This window comes from Budorcas taxicolor, chromosome 1 (genome assembly GCF_023091745.1).
Source record: "Budorcas taxicolor isolate Tak-1 chromosome 1, Takin1.1, whole genome shotgun sequence".
NCBI classification, from domain to species: Eukaryota; Metazoa; Chordata; class Mammalia; order Artiodactyla; family Bovidae; genus Budorcas; species Budorcas taxicolor.
Window position 1 is genome coordinate 133,321,886 of NC_068910.1, and position 19,803 is coordinate 133,341,688.

The 19,803-nt window shown below is 44.7% G+C and overlaps 1 protein-coding gene across 1 annotated transcript in view; it reads left to right on the forward strand.

Annotated features, from left to right (window-relative positions):
• KALRN (kalirin RhoGEF kinase) overlaps positions 1-19,803 on the forward strand; it is a 694,022-nt gene that overhangs the window by 351,878 nt on the left and 322,341 nt on the right. The window contains exon 11 of the mRNA XM_052653860.1: positions 15,412-15,603. Within this exon, the coding sequence (XP_052509820.1) occupies positions 15,412-15,603 (192 nt within the window). The remainder of the gene's footprint in view (positions 1-15,411; positions 15,604-19,803) is intronic.

The window sequence follows — 19,803 nt, forward strand, 5'->3', positions numbered from 1 at the left end:
TCTGCATATAAGTTAAGTTTTTAAAAGCATATGCTGCAGGATACTCCCCTTCCCCGCCTCCTCCTTAGCTCCCATTCTGATTTGAGTAATCTGGGGTAGGACCTGAACACTGCTTTTCTCCCCCAGGCTCCTTGATCTACTGCCCAGTCCTGTCCTATGAGAACCACAGGGTTAGATTTCTTAGGGCTTCTGCCATCCGAGGGACCATCAGAAAAGCAGTATAAGCTAAGGAGGTTGTTTGGGCTCCCTCACTGGGCCTTCCTTGATGGTCTTATGATCTAAAAGAACTTCACAACTGGAAGACATTTTTCCCCATCCCCCACCCCCACCCAGGGCATGTCTGTCAATGTCTGAGGACATTCTGGGTTGGCATCTGGGGAAGGCGTTGCTTTTGTCATCCTGTGGGTAGAGGGCAGGGATGCAGCTAAACCCTACAGTACAGAGAACAGCCCCTGTGTTAATTTCCTAGGGCTACTGTAACAAAGGACCACAAACTGGGTGGCTTAAAACAACAGGAGTGTATTGTCTCGCAGTTCCGGAGGCTCAAAGACTAAAATCAAGGTACTGGTAGGTTAGTTCCTTCTGTAAGGGAGAATCTGTGCCCAGCCTCTCTCTGGACTTCTGGTGTTTGCTGGCAATCTTTGGTGTTCCTTTGTATCACTCCAGCCTTGGCCTTCACGTCACACAGTGCCCTCTCTGTGTCTGTATGTTCCTGAACTCATCTTTTTATAAGGCCACAAGTCATAGTGGGTTACAGCCCACCCAACTCCAGTCTGACCTCAACTAATACCTGCATTGACACTATTTCTTAAAAAAAAAAACAGGTCACATTCTCAGGTACTGGGCATTAAGGTTGCAACATACCTTTTTGGAGGAACAGAACTCAACCCATAACAGCCCCCTAACATAGAATTATCCAGCCCAAAATGTTATCAGTGCTGCTGTTAAAGAGACCCTGTTCCATAGAGTCTATGGATGAAATCCAAGGAGGTTAGCTATGATAAGAACAGGGCAGATAGGGGTCCAGGGTCTGCGAAGTTGAAAATGAGCAGGAACACCATTCATAGAGAGGGTCGTAGGCAGTGGGCTCCCTTCAGATTGGAATGTGGACGCTTAGGGCTATATGTGACCACATGGGGGTGAAAGAGCTCTAGAAGCACTGTGCTCACTGGGGCAGAAGCAGAAGTGTGGACAAGCCCCTCTGCTCATTCTCCCTTTCACCTGACCCCCATTTCCCTGGGTCAGGCACATCTTTTTCTGCCTGCCCTTTTCAGGATAAAACAGAAGAGAAAGTAAGTCCACAAGCCCCAAGGTTTTCAGCAGTATTTTCAAACCGACTGTCTTTCTCCAAAGGCCTGCCTTCTCCCTCTTCCCGCCCACTGCCTCCCACCAACAGCCAAACATAGAATATGGAAAACAGGAAAAACAGCAACAGTGCAAAGTTACTCTTTTGAGAGAGAACAGCATTTTGGGTACATCTCCCTGCCTCCCCAGTCTCTTGAATTGCCAAACCCTGCAGCAGGTGGCCTTACTTATCTCTGTTCCATGGAAATCCTGTCTCACCAACCGCTATTTTTTTGGCTTCAAGAATTCCACATGAGAATGAACTTCTATAGGGCCAGGCTACTGGGCAATCCACAAATTCATATCTGAACACTTAGGTATGCCGTCTTCACTTCTAAAACATTTTTGTCCTCATTCTTCTTTTGTGGTTACATGTTCCCCTCCATTATTTTGCCATTTGAGCTCAGTGATGAGGAGGAAGGAGGGGAAGGGTAGCCAGGGTGGAGACTGTGTTATCAAATTCCCATAGTGCTGGGGTGGTGGGTTGCTTCCCAGCAGCAATATAGTTGCCAGCTGGCTGCATCTGGGACTCGCTTAGTGGGAAAAGGATTAAATGCTTCCCTCTGCAGTCTTCAGAGCTTTGTGTCTGCATGGCACTCTCCTGGTTTTGATGTTCTAATTGCTCAGCTCCCTGGGGCTCTTCTCACTCTTCTTTTAGCCCCCGCCTGCAGCTCTAGGCCAGCCTCTGGCCTCTAGGTCCCTTCCTGTATTTACCATCTTCTTTTGTTCAGTCTGAGCATCAGGCCTGGCCCAGTCTATGCCATCTACTGCTCTCTCTGCCCTGGAGGCATAGGTGGGAAGAGTCAAGGAGAAAGTCCTTCCTTGCTTTGTGTCTCAGTCCCCTGGGGTGGCCGCGTTTTCTGGAATCTGGTTTGTCCTTTCTTACAAGCTGGTCCTGATGTTTTCTGACAGATCATATTTTGTAACCAGTATTGGCAGCTTCTAGAATTGACCCTGGCTCTTGGTCCAGAAACAAAGCATTGCTTTTTATCATTATATTAAATAGGTAATATGCTAATAGTTAATTCTGGTTATCTCTTCTGCTGTTTTGCCTGAGAATACCTAGATACTCAGCTTCTGGCCTGCAACTGAAAGAAATACATCAAGGTTAAAGCATAGCCTGTAAATGAAGAGGGTTACTGAGGATAAGAAGGAAAGAGAAAATCAGTAAAGGAGAACATCCTGTCAAACAACAACTGCTATTCTTTTCTCAGAATTACTCAGTCTAGGTGTTCTTAAACACATAAAAGTTAGACTATAGGAAATAAAACTTTACTTTAAAAATGTGGAGTTCTGAAAATACACCACTTATTGTTAATAGGAAGAGGTGTTGAAACATTTTAGATGTGCAGAGGAAAATGCTTTCCAGCAAGTAGAGATGTGTATGAGAATGGGACAGGGTGATGATTGTATATGTAAATGTGATAAAGCCAGTGTTTAGGTTCCCAGAGATACTTTCAGCTCCCACACTATTTGTGTTGGGAAGTATTGGCAAGTGCAATAGTTATTTTTGGTATCAGTCCCAATTAGTAGACTTGTAGCAGATTTGTATAGACAGTCTCCAATTGAAGGAGCATCTGATTAAGAGTAGTCATTAGTTACTCCTTGTTTGGACACACAAATTGTCCTAATGGAGACAACTACTGTTTATTCCTTTATTCAGGATACGTAGGCAGATGTCCTTCCAGCAGACGTAATGTGGTGGGTTAACCCATCACTGGTACCAAGTGGTTTCCTCCTTTCCATCCTACTGCTTCCCACCAAAGACCACTTTACTATCATCAGAGTCCATCCCTTCTTCCTTTTCAAGAGCCAGTAGATGGTGGAGAAATATGTGCCTGATACCCTGGAATGAAAACTGAAAAGCAACTTCCTGTATCACCCTAGCTATACATTTTGACTGTACTGATGTGCTGTATCAGTGAGCTTGCATACGCAGTCATGTCTGCCTCTTTGAGATCCCATGGACTGTAACCCCCAAGTTCCTCTGTCCATGGGATTTGTTTTCAGGCAAGAATACTGGAATGGGTTGCCATTTCCTCCTCCAGCAGGTCTTCCCAACCCAGGGATCAAATCTGGGTCTCCTGAATCTTCTGTATGGACGGGTGGATTCTTTACCACTGAGCCACCTGAGAAGCTAGTGCTATATTTTAAATATGCTATGGAGTCTTCCTTTGTGGTCCAAAGACTCTGTTCTTCCACTGCAGGGGGCTCAGATTTAATCCCTGATGAAGTAACTAAAATCCCACATACCATGCAGCATAGCCAAAAAAAAAAAAAAAAAAAATGCTATGTGCTCAACTGATTTTCTCTATTTTGTCCTGGGAATCTAACTCCCATTTACATGGAATATACACTCCCAGTGCTAAATAAGGGTCTTACAAAGGAACTTTTGGATCACTACTTATCCTTAAACTTAGGACTAGCTACACTAGGAGATAAGGTAAATGTCCATTTCCAAGCCTGGAAAAATAATCATCAGGAGGGGAGAGTTCTATACTGGCCCCCTGGTTGTTACATCCTCTGGTCTACACTACCACTTTTGAATTATAAGAGGAACTTTGGCCTTATCCATCCTCATCCGTCCTCATCCCCAGAGCACAGGGCCCTAAGTGCTAACTTCATGTTATCAAGGAAGTCACCTCTTAATTTCAGAAGTGTTTTCACTCACTGCCTCTTCCACACTCTGTCTTTAAAAAGCCTACCTCTCGTCCTTCTGCTTCAGCCTAAGGAGGCTAAAACCACAGCTATATTGCTAGGATGCCAATGTTTTTAGAGACAAGTTATCCTGCAATGCTCTGTTTCCTCCCTGAGGAAAGGCAAAAAGTCATGAGCCAAGGCTGCAGCAGGGGGGGGATGGAAGGAAGGCATACCTCAGAGCTGTTGTGGGTTCACTTTCAGACCACTGCAATAAACCGAACACCAAAAGAAGGTGAGCCGCATGAATCTTGGTTTCCCAGTGCATATAAAAGTTTTGTCCGTTAAGTGTCCTATAGCATGATGTCTAGAAAAACAGTGTATATGATTTTTTTAAAAGTGCTTTAATGCTAAAAAAATACTAACCATCATCTGAGCTTTCAGCAAGTTATAGTAGCAACATCAAAGATCACTGGTCAGAAATCAACAAAGATAATGATAATGAAAGAATTTAAAATTTTGTGAGAATATCAGTGTGAGGGATTATGGTTCAGCTCCCAGAGTCCCTAGAATATTGTTGTTCAGTCACTCAGTCCTGGCCTACTCTTTGCAACCCCATGGGCTGCAGCACGCCAGGCTTCCTTGTCCTTCACTGTCTCCTGGAGTTTGCTCAAATTCATATCCATTGAGTCGGTGATGCTATCTAACCATCTCATCCTTTACCACCCACTTCTCCTCCTGCCTTCAATCTTTGCCTGCATCAGGACCTTTTTCGGTGAGTCGGCTCTTGGCATCAGGTGAACAAAGTACTGGAGCTTCAGCTTCAGCATCAGTCCTTCCAGTAAATATTCAGGGTTGATTTCTTTTAGGATTGACTGGTTTGATCTCCTTGCAGTTCAAGGGACTCTCGAGAGTCTTCTCCAGCACCATAGTTCAGAAGCATCAATTCTTCAATGCTCACCCTTCTTTATGGTCCACTCTCACATCCATGACTACTGGACAAACCATAGCTTTGACTGTTTGGACCTTTGTTGGCAAAGTAATGTGTCTGCTTTTTAATATGCTGTCTAGATTTGTCAGACAAATCTAGACTTTTCTTCCAAGGAGCAAGTGCCTTTTAATTTCATGGTTGCAGTCACCATCTGCAGTGATTTTGGAGCCCAATAAAATAAAGTCTGTTACTGTTTCCATTTTTTCCCCATCTATTTGCCATGAAGTGATGGGACCGGATGCCATGATCTTAGTTTTTGAATGTTGAGTTTTAAGCTAGCTTTTTTCACTCTCCTCTTTCACGTGAACTTCATCAAGAGGCTCTTCAGTTTCTCTTCACTATCTGCCATTAGGGTGGTGTCATCTGCATATCTAAAGTTATTGATATTTCTCCTGGCAATCTTGAATCCAGCTTGTACTTCATCCAGCCCGGCATTTCACATGATGTACTCTGTATGTAAGTTAAATAAACAGGGTGACAGTATACAGCTTTGATGCACTCCTTTCCCAATTTTGAAACAGTATGTTGTTCCATGTTCAGTTCTAACTGTTGCTTCTTAACCTGCATACAAGTTTCTCAGGAGGCAGGTAAGGTGGTCTGGTATTCCCATCTCTTGAAGAATTTTCCACAGTTTGTTGTGATCCACACAGTCAAAGGCTTTGGCATAGTCAATGGAGCAGATGTTTTTCTGGAATTCTCTTGCTTTTTCTATGATCCAGCAGATGTTGGCCATTTGATCTCTGGTTCCTCTGCCTTTTCTGAATCCAGCTTGAACATCTGGAAGTTCTCAGTTCATGTACTGTTGAAGCCTAGCTTGGAGAATTTTGAGCATGACCTTACTAGCATGTGAAATGAGTGCAATTGTGTGGTAGCTTGGACATTCTTTGGCATTGCCCTTCTTTGAGATTGGAATGAAAACTGACCTTTTCCAGTCCTGTGGCCACTGTTGAGTCTTCCAAATTTGCTGGCATATTGAGTGTAGCACTTTCACAGCATCATCTTTTAGAATTTGAAAAAGCTCAGCTGGAATTCCATCACCTCCATTAGCTTTGTTTGTAGTGATGCTTCCTAAGGCCCACTTGACTTCACACTCCAGGATGTCTGGTTGTAGGTGAGTGACCACACCATTGTGGTTATCTGGGTCATTAAGATCTTTTTTGTATAGTTCTTCTGTGTATTCTTGCCACCTCTTCTTAATATCGTCTGCTTCTGTTAGGTCCATACCATTTCTGTTCTTTATTGTACCCATCTTTATATGAAATGTTCCCTTGGTAGTTCTAATTTTCCTGAAGAGATCGCTAGTCTTTCCTATTCTGTTGTTTTCCTCTATTTCTTTGCATTGTTCACTTAAAAAGACTTTCTTATCTCTCCTTACTGTTCTTTGGAACTCTGCATTTAAATGAGTATATCTTTCTTTTTTTCTCCTTTGCCTTTCACTTCTCTCCTTTTCTCAGCAATTTTGTAAGGCCTCCTCAGACAAGCATTTTGCCTGTTAGCATTTCTTTTTCTTTGGGATGGTCTTGATCACTGCCTCCTATACAATGTCATGAATCTCCATCCATAGTTCTTCAGGTTCTCTGTCTACCAGATCTAATCCCTTGAATCTGTTTGTCACTCCCACTGTATAAACGTAAGGTATTTGATTTAGGTCATACCCAAATGGCCTAATGGTTTTCCCTACTTTCTTCAATTTAAGTCTGAATTTTGCAACAAGGGGCTCATGATCTGAGCTACAGTCAGCTCCCGTTCTTGTTTTTGCTGACTGTATAGAGCTCTGTCTTCAGCTGCAAATAATATAATCAATCTGATTTCGGTGTTGACCATGTGGTGATATCCCTAGAACAGGCCTGGGGTCAGTTGCCATCTCAGCCCATCCCCGGTGTGAAGCACCTAAAAGACAGTGTTTACTGGGAGCAGTGGCCATGTTGAGAACAAGGTTAGGTCGGACTGATCCATGTTTATTTCACCCCCTGCTCCAAGCTCCCCAGGAGCCCACAGTGACCAGCATCATTGACTCCCAGACATGAAAATGTCCTCCTGTGCAGAGCTGGTCATGTGTCCCTCTGCTCACATCCTCAGATTGAGTCTTTTTAAGTCAATTTGCTGTCCTGATCACAATATTCTAGGAGGAAACACCCTCAAAGATGAAACTGTCTCCTCTTAGCCTCTCCTGTTTAATTTCTAAATATCACCCAAAGAAAGTCTTTAATGTCCCTCTTTCCCAGGAGAAAAGGAGATGAAAAAACAACATATATGATGCTGTTTGAGTCCTTCACAGGGTCCCTTTAGGAATGGCCACCACCACACTGCCCAGCACCCACCCTTAGTTCTCATTAGGATTTTGACTAGATGTCCTTTAAAGAAGTCAGAACTTGAATCTGGAGGGCCAACCACACCTCCAGTTGCACATCCCTTAACTCTCTGAATACACTCACAATCTGCTATCTTCCTCATGTAACACCTAAGTGACAACTTGAAAGAAATAGGAGTTTATTTTGTTTCCTTTGGAAATAACATCACTGCCTTTATGAAGCTGTTTTAATTCTGGGACATTTAACAACTCTGATTTTGCCAAAGATCTCCCAACAATGATATGCTGAAGACATTGTTTTTGACTTAGCTTTTTGTGTAATGTCAGAAACCCATAATCCTTTCCCTTTCTCACATCCAGGGATACAACTGTCCATATTAGCAAAACTCAATCCAGTTTTGTGAGGTAAATCAAGGAATAAGTCCTTGATGCCACTACCACCACCACCGCCCCTCCCCTGCCTTGTTCTTTCTCTTTTATTAATGAAGGTCTGACTCAGTCAATTCATGTGGAGATTGACAGTAACCCAGTCAGGGTTACCCTGAGGGACACGGTGGAATCTTATCAGTGAGTGCCTTCTGATTGGAAGTTAGTGGTTGGAAGGAGGGCAGATGTGGTTAGAAAAGTTCTATAAAAGCATCAGTCATCAAAGAAGAGATGCAGAAGCTTCTCACTCTGAAGTCACTGCCTGTGTTCTCCACCAAGTCTGAGGTCTGAGCAGCCCACCAAACAGATCAGAGCTGGATTCCATTCAGACAAGAGTCAGGATGAGTGTTCACAACCCACTCAGATTTGTGAACTTAGCAGCAGTGAGCCTGATGAGAGACGAAGCCTCAGCCGTCACCTCTTTGGAGTATCTGCCTACTGAGCTCTACCCACCATTATTCGTGGTTGCCTTCTCTGGCAGACACAGTGAGACCCTGAGGGCCATGGTGCAAGCCTGGCCCTTTGCCCGCCTGCCTCTGGGGGGCCTGACGCAGCAGCCTCACAAAGGAACCTTACAAGCAATGCTGGATGGCCTTGATATCTTGCTGGCCCAGAAGGTTCACCCCAGGAGGTACAAATTTCAGGTGCTGGACTTGCGGAATGCTGGCTGGGACTTCTGGAGGATGTAGTCTGGAGACATGGACTCAAGCTCACGGATGGCACCGGTGGCTGAGGACATGTCAAGGACAAAGCATCCCTTGGCTCCCTTGGAGGTAGTCAGAGAACTTTGTCTCAAGAAAATGGCCTGGGTAAATTCCTCATTTACCTCTTCATGTGGGTGAGACAGAGAAAAGGCCGTATACACCTATGCTATAAGAAGATAAAGATTATTTCAGTGTCTATGGAAGATATTAAGAGACTTCTCAGTTTGGTGAAGCTGGACTGTGTACAGGAGGTGGATTTGAGTTTCACTCAGAAGCTCTCCACTCTGGCCAGCTGAGGATCAGCTGGGCAAGATGAGCAATGTTCAGAAACTCCTTCTCTGCCCCATTCATGTGTCTGCTGTTGAGGAGCAGGACAGTCAGCATCTTCTACAATGTACTTCTCAGATCCTCAGGCTGCAGTACCTCCAGTATCTCCTAATGGAATCTCCATCTTTCTTGGAAGGCCATCTGAGCCAGATACTCAGATGCCTGAAGACCCCTCCTTGGACAATCTCTCAATAACCAACTGCCTGTCTAAAGAACCTGACCTGACCCATCTGTTCCAGTGCCTGAACATCTTTCAGCTAAAGGGCCTGAATCTGAGTGGTGTTATCCTGACCAGCTTTAGTCCTGAGCTCCTCCAAGTTCTGCTGGAGAAAGTTGCAGGCTCTCTGGAAGAACTGGACTTAAACCTGTATGGGATCATGGACTCCCACCTCACAGCCATTCTGCCTGCCCTGAGCCACTGCTCCCAGCTCAGGGTCATCAACATGTGTGGAAATCTCATCTCCATGGCCATCCTGGAGAGTCTCGTGCATCATACTGATAGGCTTCCTGATTTAAGTCTAGAGCGTTATCCTGTCCCTCGGGAGAGTTACAGCACTCTGGGTATTCTTCATCAGGAGAGACTTACCCAGCTATAGGCTGAACTTTGGGAGATTCTTACAGACTTAGGATGTCCCAGGAAGATTTGGGTTAGTCCCAGCCCCCGTCCTCACTGTGATGGTGACATGTGTGATCACCTGAGTTCCAGTACCTAATGCTGTAACACCCTGCCTAGTTGTTGCTTCTATCAGAAGCTTTCTTCAGGACACTTGGAAACTGAAATCTAGGACATAGGTACATTTTGCAGGGAAAACACACCCCTGGTTTCTGTTACCAGCTCAGTGTGATCGAGAAAAGTAAATGTGATACAGTAGGGGCTCAGGATTCCAGAAGGATATGTTGACTTGGGGAGTTGATGGTACTGTCAGAGACATGTTTATAGAGTCGAAGATGAACCTAAATTCCTGGAGGATTCAGTCGGGGACTTTTAGAGACGTGTTTATAGAGTCAAATGTGAACCTAACTTTCTGGAGGATTCATGTTTCAGTTATTTGTGTATGCACAGCTGCAGAAATGATCAGATGTAAAGAGACCTTCAGTGTAAATGAATACATGCCCTCCATGATATTAAAAAATGCTTTATTGCTAGAAAATACTAGCCATCATCTGAGCCTTCAAGTAAGTCCTAGTAGTAACATCAAAGATCAATGATCAAAAATCAACAATGATAATGAAAGAATTTAAAATATTGCAAGTATTACCAAAATGTGACATTGAGACATGAAGTGAGCTGATGTTGTTGGAAAAACAATGCTGATAGATTTGCTTAACACAGGGTCGCCACACACCTCCAGTCTGTAAAACAGAAAGCAGTATCTGCAAAGCACAATGAGGTGAAGATGAGATCCATGCCCACCAACATAAGGGCTGAATCACCTAGAACCTTTTACCTGGTGGACACAGGCATGGAGGGAGGGAAGAACAGGAAACGCAGCCCTCCATATGGCCTATATCTCTGGCCCAGGGCTCCAGTTACCACAGGCCCTGCCTAAAAGCCCCAGGGGCTGAGGAATTGATGTCCCCCTACTCATAGCCTATTTTTGGAATGCCAATTAGGAAATGTCATCAAAGGATCAAACCCAAGGCAGAGGATAGGAGACTGAGGAGCCAAAGAGTGCCTAGGAGCTGCACTCATGGTGAGCTGGCTTCTGGCCCTGGGGTAAACACTCTTGTTGGCCTGGTCAGAAGGTGAGCAGAAGCCAGTTGTGTTCCTGGTCCCAAATTGGGACAATGACAGGTATCAGTGAATTGCTCCATTAACACTTTAATTGATATTCTATAATCACATTCTTATTTCACGATTCTGCCAGGAAATAGGATAAACCAAGTGAGATTAAACATTGAACATAAATTCTAGCATATAAGGTCTTGTACCAAGTAGTTGATGGGGGCCAAGGCCAAGGACTGAACATTAGGATTGGTGGGGATTGATGTATTTTTTAGTTTATTAATTCATTCATTAAAATTTTATAGAGCACTTACTTGGGGCACCAAGGGAAAGAAGTGAAAGACTACCTGCCCCTAAGTGGATGAGAAAGGCAAACACTGGCATTAGGATATGGCAGGAACCAAGAAGAGGTTTGCCACAGATCACTCTGAGAGCTCAGAGGGGCTCATATAAGCCAACCTTGGGAGGGAAGTGGATCTCAAGGTGGACTTCCTGGAGGAAGTGACACCTGGGCTGGGTCTTACAGGGTGAGTAAGAGTTGGTCATGGAAAAAAAGTAGGGGAAGGACAACCCAGGCAGAAGCACAGGGGAAGATCCAGTGCTATGATTTTCCAGAAGTATAAGCAATTTATTTCACAGGCTGTTTTAGGGGAATTGAGGCTGAAGGGAAAAAACAAGTGTCAGCTGAAGAAGGGTCTTGCGTGGCACCCTGAGGTGTTTTACCCCAGAGGCAGTAGAAAGCCATTGGACAGTTTTATGTGGAAGAGAGCTATGACTGGGTCTGAATTTTAGAGCTCTTTCTAGTCATGATGGGAAGGAGGGCTGGGAAACAGGTAAAGAAGGGAGCCCTGCTTTCAGCGCTGACCCTCTTGCCCTTCCACTGGCTCTCCTGTCTCTCTCACTGTAAAATCTATTATCTGGCCTTTCCCGGCCTTATAAATATGATTTCCTTCTACTCTCCAATTTTAGTGAGGTTAGCTCAACTTACCCAGATTTGACATGCTCATTCAAGCTCTGAGTCTTGTTCATTTAGTAGACATCTAGTAAGTGCCTGTTGTCTACCAGCCATGGTGTCTGGCATGAAGAACCCACAATGAGTGACACATGGGACCTATCTTTAAGGGGTACACAGACCAGGAGGGAGGTACCCAGGGAAGCACATCTTTACTTGAGCATGAGAGCAACTGTGTTATGAGATTGACAGAGCACAAAGAGAGACAGACCACCCATGAGAAACTCCCCCACTTCTCTGCCCATCCTCAGGCTTCTGCCTGCCCCTGCATCAGTTCAGTTCACTTCAGTTCAGCTCAGTCATGTCCGACTCTCTGCGACCCCATGAATCGCAGCATGCCAGGCCTTCCTGTCCATCACCAACTCCCGGAGTTCACTCAGACTCACGTCCATCGAGTCCGTGATGCCATCCAGCCATCTCATCCTCTGTCGTCCCTTTCTCCTCCTGCCCCCAATTCCTCCCAGCATCAGTCTTTTCCAATGAGTCAACTCTTTGCATGAGGTGGCCAAAGTACTGGAGTTTCAGCTTTAGCATCTTTCCTTCCAAAGAAATCCCAGGGCTGACCTCCTTCAGAATGGACTGGTTGGATCTCCTTGCAGTCCAGGGGACTCTCAAGAGTCTTCTCCAACACCACAGTTCAAAAGCATCAATTCTTCGGTGCTCTGCCTTCTTCACAGTCCAACTCTCACATCCATACATGACCACAGGAAAAACCATAGCCTTGACTAGACGGACCTTAGTTGGCAAAGTAGAGGCGGTGTAATGTTTCTAGACACTATACACTAGTCATACTTCTACATGGCGTGCAAGGCCCCTCTTCAGCTGATATGGTAGTGTAATGATTTGGAGCTTGAGGTCTGAAGCTGGACAACAAAATTTTCATCCTGGTTCTACCACCTTTGAAACATGTGACCTTAGCCAGAAATACTTTTTACCTCAGTTTCTTCATCTGTAAAGTGGGACTGATGACTGTATCAACTTCCTGGGGTCATTGTGAAGATTAAATGAATGAGTATGCATGTGAACCTTTAGAATGGTCCTTGGCATGTGAAAACTATTCAGTCATTATTGGCTGTTATTATTCTTGGTTTTTACTCATTTTCTTCTTAGCACCTATATCATGTCAAGAAACATTAGCTCCTAATTATTTTTGTGTTGCTTGTCCCATTTAATGTGTTGTCATACTTTTTTCCCTTAAGGATGATTTTATTCTCCTTTGAAGCAACATATATCATATATTTATCTGTACTCCTGAGACATGTATAGTCTTGAATTGTGTTAGGGTGATCAGCCATCCTGATTTGCTCAGGACTGACAGGTTTTTCAGGACACAGGACTTTTAATGCTAAAACCGGAAAAATCCTGGGCAAACCAGGACAAGTTGTTCACCTTACATGCAATAGGCACTTCACTTTTGTTTCTTGCTGCTGCTGCTAAGTCACTTCAGTTGTGTCTGACTCTGTGCGACCCCATAGACAGCAGCCCACCAGGCTGGCTCCCCAATCCCTGGGATTCTCCAGGCAAGACCACTGGAGTGGGTTGCCATGTCCTTCTCCAATGCATGGAAGTGAAAAGTGAAAGGGAAGTCGCTCAGTCGTGTCTGACTCTTAGCGACCCCATGGACTGCAGCCTACCAGGCTCCTCCGTCCATGGGATTTTCCAGGCACGAGTACTTCTTATGTACCTCTTATTGGTCCCAAACTTAACTGGAAAGCAAGCTTGCTTTGGCTGTACCATAAATTTTTATTTATTAGCTAGAAACTACAAAGACACAACTTTGGGGTTTCTTTGGGCTTTCTTGAGATTCCCTAAAGTTTAAAATGGAAGATTTGAAGAATTCTTGAAAAAACTCTCTCCCATCAGCTTGTGGTATATTTACTAGAAATTGTGGGCCACCTCCACAATTCAGGCTTCCTTAACCTGGCCCACAGCCCCAGAGGTCTCCTCCTGCCTGTCATTTTCCATCTCTCCCACTTTTCCATCAGAACTGTTCATGCTTCCTTCATTTGCTTTCCAGAATCAATATCCCCTTACTTAACCTAGTGGCAAAGCCTCTTTCCTCTCACAAGTATCATGTTTTTCATGAATCCCCCAAGTAGGGCCAAAGGATTTTTCTTCCTTTTCATCCCCACCCAAGCCTCAGCTCCACCTCACCTGCTTTGGGAGAGTGACTTGGGCAGTTGCTTGTCAGACAGCATTCCTTAAGGAGCCACTGAAGCCTCTCTGGGCATCCCTTGAGGCCATGACAAGTGTTTGCCGAAAGCCCGCTCATTCTTCCATCAAGAAGCTGGCTCAACGGCATCTGGGAAGTTCTCCTCACTGTAGTAGTGTGCTAGAGCTGCCATGGCAGAATGCCTCACACTGGGTGACTTAAACAACAGAAACGTATTGTCTCGCAGCTCTGGAGGCTAGAAATCCAAGAGCAGAGTGTCAGCAGGATTGTTTTTCTGAGGCATATGGTGAAGAATCCGTTTTGTGCCTCTCTTACTTCCCAGTGGTTTGCTGGTTTGCACACTCTGGCATTCCTTGGATGGTAGACACATCCCTTGATTCCCACCCTCAGCTCCACACAGTGTTCTCCCTGAGTGTGTGTCTGTCTCTTTGCATGGTGTTATGTTTGTAAAGACAGCAGTCGTATTGAATTAGGAATCCTTCTACTTCACTATGACTTGATTTTAATTAATTACCTCTGCCGTTACTCTGCCTCCAAATAAGGGCCCCATTCTGAGGTACTGGGGCTGAGGGCTTCAACATGCAAATTTAGAGGAGACACAATTCAACCTTTAATACCCAGATCTTCAGGTGAGTCTAAAGAACTCTCTGGGGACCGGAGACCACTCAGATACAGGCAAAGTAAAGCACCGCACACAATCATTGCTACAAAATCCATTCCACTTCTCCACTCACTTTGCACTTGATCCTGACTGTTTCTGCTGCCAGTTTCATATCATCACCAGTTCACTTGTTCATCACTTTGTTGGGCCTTGTGTCATTAGAAGGGTGTTGAGAAATATAATGTACATCTGAGCCACCAGCTCTAATTCAGGGTCTGTCTGGAACTCTCTTTTACAGGAAGCCTACCCAGGAAAAATCTTATCCATGGCATATATGTACTAACTGACATACATGTATTGCAGAGGCAGTGACTCCATCCTGATGAGCAATAATTACAAGCTGGTTGCTTTTCAAAATGCTCTGGAGAACATAGACAGGGGTTTGGAGGAGAGTGTGTGTGAGAGAATGAGTGTGTGCTTGTGTGCGTGCATGCAGTAGCATAAGATGAACAAAATCACCAGACACCTCCCCAACCTTCCCGCAAGATTTAAGCCTTTGCTGGGCACACAGGGAATTGCCTGCATCTCCGCTCTGGCTGTGGCTGCTTCCTTCTGTCAGTTCCCTGAGTTCTGACCCTTTCCCCTCCAAAGAGATAGCTCTGTTCCAAAAGATAAACACCAGTAGTTACAAGGGACTTGGGGGAAAAGTCATGCAAGTTTCCCAGTTATTATTTCTCTGGTGTTCTCATATAGAAACCCAGCTGATCTTTGTGCATGAGGTATTTCCAACTCTGGCAGTTACAGCCTGAGAGGTGAGGGCAGTGATGGATCTCCCTAAGGTAGAGGGTCCGGGCGAGGCTGAGGAATGGAGATTCTAGCATGTCTGCTCTCTTCTTTCCAGGACACCCCACCTGGGAGAAATCCCAGGGAGAGAGGAGGCACTGAGCTAGTACCCGCTTGTGCTGAGCTGCCAGGCAGGCTGCTGGCTTGCTGGGAGGTGGTGGGTGAGCTGGGCGCTCAGCTCTTCCAGATTAGGGAGCTCTGGGCTCAGTGCCCACGCACTGCACTCCAGCTCTGGGCAGCCCTGGTGGGCTGGGGGAAGACGTGAAGCTCCATTCGTGACTGCAAGTTGACTTTTCCTCACTGTCATTGCTGGCAGAATACATACACCAATGCGGACAAGCTCCTAGAAGCAGCAGAGCAGCTGGCTCAGACAGGGGAATGTGACCCGGAGGAGATCTACAAGGCAGCTAGACACCTGGAGGTGCGCATCCAAGACTTCGTGCGCAGGGTGGAGCAGCGGAAGCTTCTGCTGGACATGTCTGTCTCCTTCCATACTCACACCAAAGAGGTATGGGAAGTTAGCAAGGAGGGGCATTGGGCTGGGCTGCTTTTTCCTGGCAAAAGTCAGGTTGATTTCCTAGCTTCCCGAGGTCTTCCTGGTGTCCTGGGTGGTCTGGAAGTTACTAGCCTCCTGAGGTTGGTGACATTAACAACTTGCTCCTGATAACTTACACTGCGGTCTCAACCAATATGGGGCAAAATTTCCTCGTTATTTCTAATGAGGAGAGGGCTGGGGAGGCAGATGGTTTGGGGGGGTCTGTTAGAGCATTCAGTCTGCAACTGGAGAAATTTGGGAATTCCTAGTATAGAAATAGTCACCTTAAGAGGCAATAATAGAGGATCAGAGATTCCTTTCTCATGCAACACCTAGTTTCTCTTGGTTGATGTTTCCCATCAGAAATCAGAGTCCTGCAGAACTTAAATCATCTTTGCTACCAGCAGGGAATATACAGAGTTTGCAAATCTGTTCAATGTTTTTATTTTTTATTTTTTTTAAACAGAGGATTAAATCATCTAATGAAGTCTGCCACAGTGTGCTAATAAAGTGAGAGTGTCCTAACCTTTCTCATTGTGGAGCAAAAGCCAGTGAAGGGAGGGAAACCGGGGTGCCGTCCATGCAGGAGGCTGGGCTTAAATCTGGCCCCTGAATCATTCACAGAGTGGAGACGGGGGAGAGGAGGATGGATCATGTTACATTGTTGGCAGGATCAAAGCCCACAGAGAGCAGGAGAGTTGCAGACCTAGGCTGCTTTTTGGCTCCTATTAACGCGGGGCCGTCTAAGTGGCCAGCGAGGAGGCACATTTAACACCTTCTGTGATAACACCCCTGACAGATGAGCTCAGTAGGTGTATACATGCTTATATTCCCCCAGGAACCAATTTTAATGAAGTATTAATTAAAGTTGGATTGCTGCTCAGGAAGAAAAATTAACCTTACTTAATTAAGTTGATTTTTGATATTTGAAATGCCTTAAGAAGCCTGGTTGTTCCTCCTTCACAGGCTTTTCTGACTCTTTGTGGGAAAATGCAGATCATTGCAGTGTCTGTCAGAGTTAAACATGAAAAGATGTTTTCTAAACTGAGATTCCCCAGGCAGATGAAGAGCTGGGGAGCCCTGTGAAGCTGGCTCCGCTGCTTCTCCATGGGACCTACAACCACCCTCTGATGAGCGTCTGTAAAGCAAGGAGGGTGTGGGGGGGGGGGGGGGATTAGCTTTAATCCGAGTTTTCCTGCCTGGTTATCTGCTTGCTGTGGCTTACTTGATTCTTAATAAGGTCTCAGAAACCAAAGGCATGTGTATTCTCTTTTAATTACGAGCCTGTGGGTGGGAGAAAGGAGCATGAATGAGCAAGAGCCACGTTCCTTGTAAGGACTGTGGGGCTGTAGGCTGCCAAAGGAGGTGTGGACCAGGTTACTTTCCAGGGAAGTGCCACTCCTGAAAAGGTAACTGAAGCTGCCAGGAAGCCTCTCTAGCTGCACCTCCAGCCTTCTGGACATGGAGCTAGGAGGGTGGGATTCTAGTCCAGAGCCTGCTGCCATAAAACCCTGTGTGTTTGTGCTAATCACAGTGTCTCTGGCCTTAGGGTGCCTCATTTATAAAATTGCGCATTTAGACTCAATGTCCCTAAGGCCCTTTATGATTCTAATGTGAATTCAAGATTTTTTTCCTCCTCTTCTTCTTTATTTGATGTCGATAATCATAATTAATAATAGTAATTAAGCCTGGTGTGATATATGTGGTTCATCTAGCCTAAGATTTGATCTGTTGCAAGCACTCAGTGTACATTAGGTAGTATCTTTTTCTAATTGAATATTGACTACTTGCTAGACACATACAGCATCTCATGTAATCCTCGTGAGAACCTTATGATACAGGCTTCATTAAACATATTTTCCAATGAGGACGCTAAGGCCCAGAAAAGAACCTGTCTGAGGTTACAGAGCTGCTCAGTGCAGCAGGGTCTTGACCTGTCTCCCTAAATTCTGTGCTCGTGTTCTTACCTGCTACCATGCATTCTGTTCTCCTCTCTCCCTCTCGTGTGTCCTCTGCTCCTCTGCTCTTCTTCCTTCTCCTTACTCATCTTTTTACCTTTCCAAACCCCAAGACAGAGGCAGGGTAGCTCTTCGATGAAAAGAGTAAAAGAATAGTCAGGGATTCAGTTATCAACCACTGTTCTCCAAGATAGCTCTCAAACCTTGCTAAGTTTGGTCCTGTTTGAATCTGAGACTTGTTTTCCCAGCATCGCTCAGTTTATACAACCACATTCATATGAAATGGCACCAAAGGAAGTGGGATGATACTGGGACAGGTGAAGAAAGGGAGAGGGAACGAAAACGGATTTCCCCTACTATGTGCCTAACTACTTCTCTGTCTAGTCAATAGCAATGAGAATTGTCATTTTTAATTCTAATTTTGTATATCAGAGAAATTAATAATTTGCCCAAGGTCTTGTAGTGAAGATGTGTTAAATGTAACGACTGAACCCAGATCTTTCTGACTCCAAAGCCCCTGCTGTTTCTCATTGGCCTTTCATAGAAAGACCAGGAAACAGACTTGGAAGAGTTTTCTAAACCCAGGAATTTATTTGAGGCTGTCGGCAAGTAGCATAGTCTCTTTCTTTGGGACCCCAAAGTATGAGAGAAATTAGGAGCAGTCCTACCTGGATGCAAAGGGGTGTGTGATTGTGAGGCCTTTTCTGTTCAAGAGATCTACAGCTCTCAGATCATATACATTCTAACTTTTTCCAGGAGGGAAAGAAAAGTATCATTTTGAGTGGCTATCATAGTGGGGCTCCTCATGGGGGGCATCCTGTAGGACTTTTTATCTGCCCATTTCCTCTCAGTTACCTCCTATCCCCAATCTAGTCTGTCTGAGGTCCCTTTTATACAGAGTGGAGAATACGACGTGTGTATGTAAGTACACACTTATGCATATGTGTTGTACACACACATGTTAGGTGCAGCAAGATCTTAGATGCCAGATTTCCAGATCTCGATCTTCACTGGGCATGGCTGTGTGTCTTTGGAGTAATTACTTAGTCTCTATTATTTTGTGATAATTATGATGGTGACCATTACAAATTTGAGTCGTACAATTCTAATACCCACTTTTTCCTAGTAGAAAACTCCCTCCCAAATTTATCCTTAGATCATCTCTAAAGTAGGTTGTAAAGAACTTGAGGACTCAACTCAGAGGCATCATTTTTTCCTTGAAATTCTTCCCTGGGGCTTCCAGCTTCCCACCCAGACAGGATAGGAGCACTGTGTGTGTACCTCATCAACAATGCCGGGATCTCACTGAGATTATTGACTCTTCCTTGTCAAATTGGAGGTGCTCATATGTAGAGTACACATGTAGGTTTAGATGTGTAAACATAGATTCTAATATTTCTACTGCTTGGTCTGATACTTAGTGACACTGAATAGATATTAAACAGGCTTACTTGACAATGAGAAGCTAGTCACTTTTCCTAAAAAAAGAAAATAGAAAAAATAAAAAGGTGGGGGAAAGCCCATTCGACTGCATCATTCATCTATTCCAGTTCTTTGATTTGAACTCTACGGACAGTGTAAACAAAGGAAGGCAGGTGGGGAATCTGAGTTGCCTGTGGGAGCTTTCCTCTACAGCCTGTATAGCAGGCAGAAATTGATTATTGGGTAGTCAGAAGTGAGGATCCTTGAATGGGCTAATGAAGGAATGCCTGTGGTTTGCTTTTTCCCTATTCTGTTTAATGCCTCTCAAGACACACCACCTCTCAGACATTGCTAAGTGTGGATCCTGTCTGATCCTGGTCAATTAACTCTTGACTCCAAATGTCTGATCCTGGTCAATTAACTCTTGACTCCATCCTCTTTACTCTGTCGGCAAAGTTCTGATTTTTACTCATGGCAAGGTTAGTAGCCAAGTTTACTAGTCCACAAGTCCGTGAGAGAATTTTGAGTTGCTATGGATGTTTTCTCTCTTACAGTAAATAGAGTGAATGGAAGAATAATTTTCTACTCAGCTGTACCAAAGATGTACTTTAATTAGGATCAGAGGGGAAACAGAGGGAAGATATGAAGAAGGCTCGTTTCTTCTGCAGATTCAAGAGTCTGCTTGATTCTGTTTGCTGGCTTTGTGAATTCTTCATGACTAAAGGCATCTGGAGGGTTAAAGGCTTCTAATTATTTAATTGCACTGTTATTAATAACCTTGAATAATTAGAAA